We start from the raw sequence: 12,469 nt of genomic DNA, 5'->3' as shown, positions 1-12,469 counted from the left end.
GGAAGTTTGGCTGTGGAGGGAATGTTTAAATTCATCTTGAAAGATGGGTGATCTTAAAGATATATGGGGCGATGGGTGAGAGTAAGGTCAATGCATTGTGTTGGAGAGAATAGTATAGCAAAGCACAGAAGCATGAAAATCCAAGGACTGTCTGTTCATTTTACAGTCATCGAGGGACTGCTGTATTGAGATTCATCGATGAACAAAACAAAGAAGCCTGTCTAGTGAAATTAGCAGGGAATATTGAGTAGTCAGAATTGATTGGGCGTCATTAGACTCGAAGAGTAAGCCAACCGCAGACTGTAGATAGGCTTTATTTTTTTAGCAATGGCCAGCAGGTGAAGGGTTCTCCCTTTCCTAAGGGGTCTGGGTGCACTGGACATAATCTGGGGAATGACAGATTCTGGAACTCCCTAGTACAAGACCACAGGCTTCTGTTTTCTGGACATGTGTTTGTGTTCTACCCAAGGGGAGTGACCCACTGAAAAATTATTTGCTAATTCAAAGACAGTAAGACCATGGACAAGAGCTCTGAAATACATGAATGACTTGGTGGGACCTCTCATTCTAGTCCTATTTTGCTTTATGAACTTGAACATACCCCTGACCTCTCAGAGCCTCAGCTTTCTTATCTGTAAACTATAGCCAATAATATTTGCTCTGCCTATTACACAGGATTATACAAGCCAAAAAAGATAAGTTATATGAGATTTCTTAGAAAACTTTGTATCAGTATGTATGAAGAACAGAAGGATTTAAAACTTATTTATGCAATCAAAGTCATAAGGCCCTTGATCAGATTTTCTTTAGCCATGCTTTTCTTGACTTAATATGTGTGTGTGTATATAGATGTTACATGTATATACATATATTCATACATATCCTTTTACATATACATACATGTAACATCTATATACATGTAAAGTTATATATACATATGTATATGATTTCTGCATATATATGAATATATATATATATATTTCCTGAGAGACTAGACAAGGGTGTTTCAGCTGGGAAAGGCATGTTCTGGAAGGATGTTGTTGAAAATACCTATAACTGTTGCACAAATCTTTGCTTTTACCCCAGCAATTCCCATTAACAACTCCCATGGCTTTCCCCTCATTGGTATTAATTCTACAGCTTCTTAATTATAGTTACGTAATGTCAGTATGCAGCCCTATAGTCTTCCTCAAATGGTGGGGGACCTCATGGAGAGCACATAATTCTAGAATACTCATGGTAGAAGAAAACTTGGGGCTCTCCTCCTCCCTTAGGGACAGAAAAGACCAAGAGCTATCTGTCTTGTCCAAGGATTCACATGTGCTCACAGCACTGGGACCACTAGAGTCTGAGCTCTGTACTCTAGAATCCTGTCGTTCAGCTCCTCTCATTTCTATCCCTGTCATCTCTTCTTTATTCCAGATTTGGATTCCTGATGCCTCTGAATAGGAAGTGGAAAAGAAAACCTAAGGTTTTCCTTCTGAAGTATGAGAGAGTTCTTCACATAGAAAGCCCTTCTGCAAAACTCTGAAACTCAGACTAGGAGCTTTAATCCTTTCTCAGGATTCCTCTATGGCAAACATGTGGAAGTCTTTTCCTTAGTAAATAAATAAGCAAACAAATAGATTAAGTAAATAAAATTGACAACTAGAGACTGTTTAAATTGTGTTTTTGGCTTAAAAAAAAAATCCTTGGCAGGTATTAACTCACCTGGTTCTCATAACAAAGTTATAAGGTGTCCCCCTACCTCCATTTTATGCACGAGGTCCAGTAGGCAGGAGAAGCTAAGTAGCTTTTCCAAAGTCACCAGCTGGTGGTGGGAACTTAGAAGGTCCGACTGCAGAGCTAACTCTCATTCATATTTCCTACCCATGCTTTTCAAGGCCAACATCAATTTGCCTGTAGTGTGGGAGAGGTGAGAGAGCATCATTAAGCTCAGACATTCTCTGGCTTTGGGAGATTATCCAGCTGGGAAGAACGCTTGGCTCAGTTTCTCTAGGAGGTACAAGGTTTACAGTAAGAGTGATGACTTTCTCAGATCAAGGAGCCCCTAGGTTTTTCAAAAGGAATTTTTGGAAGACAGGCAAAGGAACTGGCTGTAAAATTTCTTTTCCTTAAAAAAATTTGTGTAGGCAGAGATGTTGTTAATCCTTAATCCAGTCATGGCAGTGAATATCCTCTTTTGCGTTCAAAACCAAAACCCAACGATCAAGATCAAAGCAAGTGTCAGAGGCAGCAGGAGGTGCTCTGCACCATGAGCATAAAAGCCACAGTTGGTTCCAGGACTCCTGGAGTGTCAATGCCAGAGAGTGTTCTAGGCCAGGGCTGTTGGTGGCTGAACAAAAGCATGGCGGTGGGACAACAGTAAAGCAAATAGGGAGAGAATGCCCAAAAGTATTCAATGTCAGGTTCCACTGATAAAGACAATCAAACAGAACCAGAGCAAGGGCTTTTGCTGAGGCATGGAAAAAAGACCTTCTGAGTAGAGGCTGTGTTGTGTCAGACTCAAAGTGGAAAAGAAGGTTGGGACCCAGATTTCTTCCTCGTTGTTGGCGAGCAGGATGCAGCCCTGCTGTGAGATGCTAGATAGTCCTGTTTCCTGCCTGGACCTCAGTTTCCTACTCCAGAAACCAGGGAAATTAGACTAAATGATTCCCAGGTTCCTCTTGGTCTGTACCTCTAAGATCACAGTGCTGTGTCTTTCTTAACCCTGAATTTTCCGCAGCGCTTTGCAACAGACCAGAAAGTATCAAGGGAAGCCGAGCAACCCTTTGGATAGGAAACACCAGAGCCCGAGAGCCACCTCTGTGTAGACGTTTGATGAGTTCAGTTTGTCCTGATTCTCAGACCATAACAAAGTTTATCACCTCTGATTCCCTCACCACAAACATGCGTGACCCATTCAACACAAGGAGAATTGGCTCTTACACAAGGGCACCATGGAAATAATTGGGATGGAGTTCATAAGAACACAGTCTTTCAGCCAAGAGACAGGGGAGCTCTTTTCCTCAGGAAAGGAAAGAACACTTTACAACCCTGGGAGAGAGGCAGACATTCACCACTCCTGCCACCCTCACGAAGGGAGGTCAAACTGTTACAGAGGCTGTGATGATGAGCAAAGACTGTGGTATTGTACCCCAGGACAAGCAGTAATGAGGCTAAGGAGATGAAAGACAGAGGGGAGAGGCAGCCAAGCTACGTTCTTATGAATAGGATATTATACGAGAAAAGAAAAAGGGCAGTATATACGAAGACAGAACTCCCATTGATTACTGAATTCTGATTGAACACTAGCCAGCCATGGGACGGTATGATGCCTTCTGACTGGTCCTGGTGAGACTTCACTTAGATATGACTTCCTGCTCTGCATAGGACTCTCTAAGCTATCGCAGGTCTGAGGGCGGGCATCTATAAGAATCAAGTGGCAGGCCACTGCCTCCAAGGAATGGCTTGAAACTCCTGGCAAGGTGCAAATAATGCTGGAGCCCTAGCCACCATAGGGGGATTACCACTCTCCTAGGAATGTCAAGGTTCCGTGGAGAATGAAATACCACGTGGATGTCTTTGGTAGAGAAGAAAGGAGACAGGCAAAGAAATGGGAATGTTCCAAAAACAACGTCCACATCATTTTGCTGAGTTTGTGCTGCTTATGAGTAGATCAGTTTGGAGGAAACAAAAAACAAGGGGAAGGGACATTAAAATGCCCCAGCCCCCAAAATAGTAAGAGAAAATACACACACACACATACACACACACTTCCCAGTAATGCGAGAATCATTTTGAACACCAGATGTTAGAAATATATTTCCTAGAGCTTCTCCTGCCTGCGTGAGAGTTTCACAAAAGTGAATTTCCTAGAATATTCTTTTAAAAGAATATTGGATATTTATGAATACCAGCATTCGTCCTAATATACCAGCCACGCCGTTACCTTGATGGCACTCTAATTCCAGAATCCTCGAGAACAGATGCCGGAATATATCCGAAATGCATTTGGCAGGAAGCCCTGAGAAATGACACAGCAGATTTCCCATTTGTTTCACAGCCCGGAATCTGACAATGGGTTGATCTTTGTGTTCTTTCTCTTTTCACTCTCAGTTAAAATCCAGGCTTCTCTGAACCCCGGGGAATTGGGAGTGCTTTCAAGTGCTTTCTCTAACTTTGACGAAGGTATTGGTTAGTTGAAGAAAAATTAGATACAGTTTGATGTGGACCCAGCTGAAAAACAGTAGGGCAGAATGATCATCTTATAAAAGGTAGCACCCAGAGTTTAGAAATATAAAATCATTATTGCAAATCATTATAATTCCTTTTACTGACAAAATTGTGGTATCCCCCTGTATTATGGAACAAATGTCAGAGGAGTTAAAGTGCCATAAAATTCTTAATATACTTTCTGCTGTTCCCTATGCAAAGCTTTCTTTACTAGAAATCTCTTCCTGTCTCTTGACCCTGAGCATGTAACTTTTGCTCGAATTACAAAATATTATACCTCCAAGGTCCTAGGCCTAGAATTCTGATCAGAATTGCAAAGGAGAAATCTACCTGTCAGTACTTGTCATCCACTTGGCGCATAAATTCAGGATCAGTATGCGGAATTACAAATCTCATAAATTTCAAGTGCACACCCAACATTGGCTTTAAAAACTATACTTTAAACTAATGAACTATTCTTATCTAAAAATATGTATCTTTTTTTTTTTTAAGTTTGAGGCTGTAATTTGTCTTAAAGGTATAACCTCATATCTGCTTCAGCAGAGTTGTTTTTATGACATCCTTCAGCTCTCTTTTAAAGGATATTACTGAAATACTTACATGTTAGGGGTTCACACCCCTCAGATTACAGATGCTGAAACTGAGGTACAGAAGGTTAAGTATCTGGCCCCAGTCACCAGACTTCTTTCAGTGAGATGTTCTTTCCACTCTCTTTGTATTTCCATGAAAATCTATATGTCTGCCTAATCATTTTTGGCATAAGCCTGAAGCACCAAGAAAAAAGACGATGCCAATCAAGTTCAGAAAAATAATAATGGACACTACGACTTTTATGGGTACAAAGAGGATGCTGGAAACTGGGCTTATGGCTGGAAGTGTCCTATGTTCTAGTTTATCTAGTAAGAGAACTATAGGATATGAAAGAGAAAAATCATTGAAGGGAGAATGCCAGTCTGTGGGTGCTCAAATCCAAGATGACGGGTGTTTTCCTCTGGGTCAGGAAGGCTCCATTGTGCACCCATCACTCACGTACAACCCTTTATTCCATCCTTTATTTTGCTACCAGGAGTGCCTTGTTTGCCAACTAGGGTTCCTGGGTTATCTTCTTAGATAATCCAGAAGCAGAAATATGGTCCTTGGGACTCAGACGTCCAATGCAATTTTTAGATAATTCAAGAATGCTTAATTGACATTAGGTCTTTTGTATTCTTTAACTATTAACATCAAGGAAGTGATTTGAATAACATCATAGCAGGAAAAAAAAAAGTCACTGTCCATGATCATATGGGTTTAATTCTTTGAAAATATTTTAGTTATTTTGTGAATGAAATACAAAAATCAAAGGCAGAATAAAAACTTCATCAGAAATTTTAGTAAGAATTTTAGTAAACCTAAAATTTTGTTTTCATGATTTTAGTGGTACATATACCCAATATGAGAAATAGCGTCTGAGTGCAATTAACTTCTCATGAACTATCATGCCTTCTGGAACATACCCATCCTGTAAATAACTGATTTCAAATACATCTCTGATATGTTCTAGCTTATTATTGCTTCTGATTGTTCATCTTGCATTTGCATCACCAAAATGTAATACTTGAAAAAATTTTGGAACGTTTGATGGCTTATGATTTTGAGGAAAAGAGGATGACCATGTTGTTTCCTCCAGAATTGCAAAATGTTTTTATTTTTACATTTACAAACCCCAATTGGAATGACCAAATTGATGAGTTGTGTTTTTACATCATCCTTTTTTTTTTCCTTATTACCTCTGATACACACCTGCCTTCAGCATTAGTCCACTTGTGAAGCATCTGGGGTAGATTTCAGTGCACAGGAATTATTAAAGAATACTGTTTCATTTCATTTTAGAAAGATAGGATGGTCAAGTTCTTGTTCCCAAGTTTCACATGGTAAAATTTTCCTGACTGAAAATTAACTATATGAATACCACTTATCCTTTGTGTCTCTAGAACCATATTATTGCTCAACCGTTTAGCCTTTTGTTTGAGAAAATTCATCTAGGAGATCATCATATGAAAACTCAGTCTGAGATTGAACATACACAATCTGTTTCACTATCTTCATTACGGTCCAAGGTGGCACTCTCTCTTCATGTTCATTTTCCGATTTAACAATTTTAAAACCTCTTCCTCTGTCAATTTCTTGCCATTATGGGGAGAAAATGAAAAAAAAATGGGTATTCTTATGACACTCTAAAAGTGGACTCCAAAGATAAAGATTGCGAAGACATTTATACCTCCTTAAAAGATGATGCAGTAGTCTTGGGCAACATAGTGTAAAAACTAGATAATTGTACAACAGTAGATTCATCTTGCCACTCTTCTAGATTTCTCACTACATCATTGTTCTAGGCCAGTTGTCCTATGGAACTGTAATGAAAGTCATTTGTATAATACTTTACATTGTCTAGTGGGCACATAAAATATAAAAGGAAACTGATAAAATTAATTCTAATAATATATTTTACTTAATCTGTAGTATTACCTTTTAACATAGAATCAACATAAAAAATTATATGGAACTATTTTATATTCTTTATTTTTATTCTAAGCCTCTGAAATCTAATATGTAGTTTGCCCTTAAAGCATATCTCAGTTTTAAATAGCCATATTTCAAATGATCAGAGTCACATGTGGTGAGTGGCTACTGTATTAACCCTGCTTTGGACAATGCCACCATTCTTCCGTTTTAAAAAATTTTAGTCTTTTGATTTTTTGGTTCATTAGAATTGAGAAGTATGAATAAAGTAATTTCAACAATGGTAAAGAGAGAAAATGTCTCAAGATATGGAAAGGTAAAATCACTACATTTTCAAATTGCATTTTAGATTTATAGAGGGTCTAACAGACCCTGTGGTAATTGTAAGACATACATTTTATTGTTTTTTTTTAAATATTTTATTTATCTAACTATTTTTCAGAGAGCGAGAGCACGCACAAGCAGGGAGAGCAGCAGGCAGAACAGGTAGAGGGAAAACCAGGCAAAAGAAGACACAGACTTCCCACTGAGCAAGGAGCACGATGTGAAACTCAATCCTGGGACCCTGGGATCATGACCTGAGCCAAAGGCAGATGCTTAAATCACTGAGCCATGCAGGTATGCTATGTTATTGTTTTTTAAAAGTTGTTTTGGAATTTTTAAAACAACAATAAGGGAACATAAAACTGAAAAAAGAGGGGGGGGCAAAGAGTTTAACAGACATCTCACTGAAGGAGATATACAGAAGGAAAAAAACTTATGAAAAAATGCTCCATATATGTCATCAGAAAAATGCATATTAAAACAAGGAAATACCACTGTATCCCTTTTAGAGTGGTCAAAGTCCAGAACACTAACAACACCAAAGCTGGTGAGGATATGAAGCAAGAGGAAGTCCCATTCATTGCTGATGGGAAGGCAACATGGCACGGCCACTTTAGAAAACCATTTGACAGTTTCTTATAAAACTAAACATATTCTTACCATGCAATCCCCCAACCACACTCTTGGGAATGATCCAAGAGTTGAAAATTTATGTCTATGCAAAAACTTGCCTGATCACTATAACAATTAATTATTCAGCAAGTGGACTTTTTGCCATTTAATGTTGGGAACCAGAACTTGACCATCGTGTTTTTCTAAAATGACATGAGACAGTATAGTAACTCTTGTGCATGAAAATTTACTCCATTTACTTTACCTTCAGCATCTGTCTACTTATAAAATGTAAGGAATAAGAATTCTGAAACTTTTGGTGCCTCTAATTTAAGCTGAACCTGCTTTGCATGTGAGAATGTATATATTTGTAATGTGAGTCTATAGTCCTATAAACAGGTAAACACATTAATATTTAAGTACTATATATTATATACAATGCTATTCTGTCAAGTTATTTATAACTCCAAGGTATTAAGCTGTTTTCATGTCATCTCATGTTAGCTCATAAAAGAACAAACTTTTTCATTTCTTTAGTAAAAATCATTAAGCCATTTTGATAGTATTTTATTGGCTGAATAAATGTATGTAATTGAAAGGTGAGAGTAACACTGAGTTTAAAGGGGAACATACCCAGAGCCCACCATCTGCAGTGCTATTTCCACATATAATAAGGTAATCGGCATCCCTCCCCCACCCCCACTGCTAAGTCATTGCCATGGGAAAGTCCCTGAACAGACATTAGGAATATCAGTAGTGTAGTCCCTGTTCCAAAGCAATTTCGTTCTGCTTTCAATGAAATAAAGTGTTACATCTGGGAGTATCCCATGTAATAAAGGAGGACAGCTTCCTAGTCTTTCCTTCCTTATAGATTGGTTAAAATAAGAAAATAATGATCACTTGGTCTGAGATAAGAAACATCAATATTTGAAACTCTAATGCTTCTTTCAGTGCCTCTTCTTCTTCCTCAATGATAAAAATAGGACGGACGGATGGATAGACAGACAGAAGACAGACAGACAGACACACACACACATCCCATCAACACCATTTCTCAATGCATTTTTATTTATTTTTTAATTTTATTGCATGTCCTGGCAAACATAAGTGACTTGGGGATTTGCCTCTGGCTCACCAAAAGCCCACTACACAAAATACCAAAGACAAGCAACAGAAGATTTAAAAAAAAAAAAAAAAAAGTATCACATCTATAAGAAAGAAACTTTCAAAACATTAATAAAGCATATAAAACATTTGACATTTAACTTTTGTACAATTATAAAAATAATAAAAAAATTCAACCTTTAACATTCAACATCCCACATAATGTACTTTAGGAGGATATCAAGAAAACAAAAGACAAATGGATTTAATGAAGAAAGTTCTGCTTCTCATCACTTCCAAACAAAATCCCATCCACTCTTCAGCAGACTGCATTGAGCTGAACACCTCCCACTCTGCCAAGATCTCCACTAAGTCCAATTCCACTTGTCGGTCCTGAATACTCATTCACTCTGTATCCTAGCTGCCACCAAGACATGAGGCCAGCCATTGTGCCTAGCCTTGGCTAGTGCCAAACACGTACAATACAGTACAGGAATTTCTGAGTCCCTGATGCTACCTGAACAGTGCCGAAATAGCTCAGAGGAGGTCCTAGGTTCGTTCAGACACTCAGGACAGTGGGGGAAGCTATCTGCCCTCTGAGCATTGACAATATACCTCTTTTACTCTTCCCCTCGGTAGGTTTTCCAAGCCAAGCTGCATACTTACTGCACAAATTAACAGTTTGCCCTTTACCATTTAAGCACAATAAAACTTTGAAATCAAGGACTCACTTTCTTGAACGTACAAAATAAAAATAATAATAAAAAACAACATTCCCTTCCCCCTATCTTACAGTAATGGTATTTTTGTTTTCTTTGTTTGACATTTGTAGTCTTACTAAATGATGTTTCCATGAAAATATAAAAACAATAATAATAATAAAAAATAAAGTTTCAACTGTGGTTCTGGAAAACCTGCTAGCCCAAGAAGACAATAAAAATTGAGAGACAAAGTATGCAATTTCACACACAAAACATATATACACTTTCCTGGTGAAACTCACACATTATACTTTGAGCAACATTAGTTCTTTTGCACTTTAAAACGACAGTTGAAGCTTATGTGCAATCACAGCTCTTTATCAGAATGCACAGAAGGATTTTAGAGCTCATTAGCCTATGTACAAAATATTTGTTTTAGAGTTTGGAAGAAAAAGCATCTTTCTGAAAGATCTACAGGAATATTATCATTTACACATTTTCCCAAAGTCTGAAGACAACCATCTGTTTATGTGGTTCCAACAACACCTCCACTGGCTTATCCCCTGATCTGTGGGGACATTTTATGTCTGTGACAGTCCGGGAGAGAAATGGACGGGAAATTGAATTCTCACAGTTATTTTCCAACAAAGTCAAACTCCTATTGATCAAGAATGAAAAGTGATAGGGCGATCCAACTGATGCCACAGGAACACTGATCTCATCATTTTAGATTTTCCAGATCACTACTCCTGTTTTAAAATTTGAAGAGAAAATGATAAACCAGCCTCTACATGCAGAATTTTATACAATAGAAGAGTTTTCAGAAGAAACATATACCAAATAATATTAGCTATGTTTCAAAAGCTCTTTTAAGAATTTCAATTCATGACTCCCTGATGTCTCTCACTGCTTAATGGAGATTCGCTATTTCTGTATGATTCCTGTTTTTCCTGGATATTCTGAATAGACACTACAATTTCAGTTCTAACAAGCAAATGTATCATTGACTAAGTCCAGGACTGAAACTTAGCCACAAATATTTTCCAAATACAAACCAAAAGATAAGGCATCTGGTATTAGATGAATGAAAGGGGGTTGTTGATATACCCAGATAACATGATACTTGATGTTTTTGAACTAGCTGCCAGGGAACTTTTAAGAATTTTAGCCATGACCCACATTCTCCACACCCAACCCAAAGCAAGAGAAGATATTTCCTTTCTTCTAGGGTGTGATAGTGAGAACATGGGCTTTTTCTTCTAACTGGACTAAATAACCCCAGAGTGAACAGCCACCACTAGTAGCAATGTCAGCGACATAAGGTGCACCAACACAGAGAACCATGTACATAAGAAGACTTTCTCATACACACATTATGCAATGGTAAAAACAACTGGATCCATCCAAAGCTTTGATGTGGCAATTGCTTCGCATCAGAAGAACTGAAAGGACATTTCTGTCATTCATATGTACTATCAATGTCTCGATACCTATTACCATACATGATACCCCTTGAAAGAGGGGCATAGATAAGCCCTCCGAACCAGTAAATTAAAAAAATAAGCTGATAAGTGCAACTCAATTTCCTTTCCTTTAAATTACATTTAAACAATACTCCATGCCCCCCACCCAAAAATATATACTGTATATTTATATATTTATATATATAGTCTTAGACTATAAGGGTGAAAATGCTTTATAAAAGTCAATGAGAAATCTTTGCAGCTTAAGGAGATACCCACTGCTCTTTTGCTCACTTCCACCTAGCCACGATAACTTCAGTTCTGCAAGCAATAGATTTGAAGGCTTAAAGCCAGAATCAGAATCAGGTACCAGGTAGGACATTGGATCAAAGATAACCTCTTACTTCTTCTTCCCTTGAGAAGCCAAACTGAGAAGAGGAAGGAGAGGAGCTAGGGAGGACACGTTGAAGGTCAAGCACTAGTGCCTTGTAGGGAGGCAGACAGACAGACAGACAGGGAGAGCATGGGAGGAGTTCATATGGTAGTGCTCACTCCCCCTCCTCTTTGATGCGCTGTTGTTTGTTGCGACGAGCATCCATGTCAAAGTTGAAGTCATTCCACTCGTCACGGGGTGGGAAGGAGATGGTCTGGCGCAGGGTGAAGCGCACAGCGTCAATAACGCGCTCGCCCCGGGTCTCACTGGAGCCCACGCTGACGGTAGAGGCACCACTCGGGGTCCGCAGGAGGTGGGGAGGGGAGGAGAAGTCGTGGAGCTGCCGGTGGTCCAGGATGCCCTTCCAGATGGCATGTCGGAACTGTTCAGGGATTTTTAGACTTGCCAAATCCTATGAAATAAGGAAGGGTATCAGGGAGAATTAGGAGAAAGAGACAAATTGACATTTAGTCCACATCATTTTGTCATTCCCAGTGTTCTGATTTAACCCATGTGAATTTACTGCTCTCTACAAAATAGGATTAGTTCTCAGATAACCTTTGGCATTATATGTAACTAAGCAAAAGGTACAGCCTTGAGGTGCCATTTCTGCTTGTGGATAACACTTCACTTATTCTCTCCTGGTCTCAGTTTCTTTGCTGGTAAAAGAGGGATAGTAGTTAGATCAGACGGCAAATATCCTGCAACAAAAACAGAAGATAAAGGTACCTTCCAACTCTTAAATCTACCTGGCTCTCATCCCTAGAAGAGAGAGATTAATGGATCATCACTACTGCTCAAGTGAGTTGATGAGAAGAAAAGATTGCTAACAGGTAACGAACACTTTCTACATGCCAGGCACTGAACTAATTATTTTACATTCGTGATCTCATTTAATGCTCAGATTAGTGGTAGGTACTCTTATACCTGTTTTATAGGTCGAAAAGCGGAAGGTCAGAGAGGTTGGCAAATCTAAAGTTACCCAATTAAGTAAATGAACTGGGGACTCAGGACAGCCTCTGAACCTAAAACTGCCCTAATGGCCAGAAGGTCACTTGGTGTTTGGATAAATCAGGGTATCCAAATGCAGAATATGTGCCCATGTTCTATGAATG

The 12,469-nt window shown here is 38.7% G+C and overlaps 1 protein-coding gene and 1 long non-coding RNA gene across 5 annotated transcripts in view; one reads left to right on the top strand and one right to left on the bottom strand.

The window, feature by feature from the left end:
- The window catches only part of LOC309846172, a 45,970-nt gene extending 33,829 nt beyond the window's left edge, over window positions 1-12,141 (top strand). The window contains exons 2-3 of the long non-coding RNA XR_014301760.1: window positions 7,160-7,335; window positions 12,006-12,141. This is a non-coding gene — a long non-coding RNA (uncharacterized lncRNA). The remainder of the gene's footprint in view (window positions 1-7,159; window positions 7,336-12,005) is intronic.
- Window positions 8,704-12,469, bottom strand: part of TP63 (tumor protein p63) — a gene marked incomplete at its 3' end in the record, with an annotated part of 138,848 nt that continues 135,082 nt past the window's right edge. For all 4 annotated transcript variants that reach the window (XM_082694825.1, XM_082694826.1, XM_082694827.1 and 1 more), the window contains one exon: window positions 8,704-11,766. In XM_082694825.1, the coding sequence (XP_082550951.1) occupies window positions 11,470-11,766 (297 nt within the window). The remainder of the gene's footprint in view (window positions 11,767-12,469) is intronic.

Source organism: Mustela nivalis, assembly GCF_964662115.1.
Source record: "Mustela nivalis genome assembly, chromosome: 1".
NCBI lineage: Eukaryota > Metazoa > Chordata > Mammalia > Carnivora > Mustelidae > Mustela > Mustela nivalis.
Note: the sequence above shows the minus strand (reverse complement) of the source record. Positions and strands in the feature narration are given on the sequence as shown.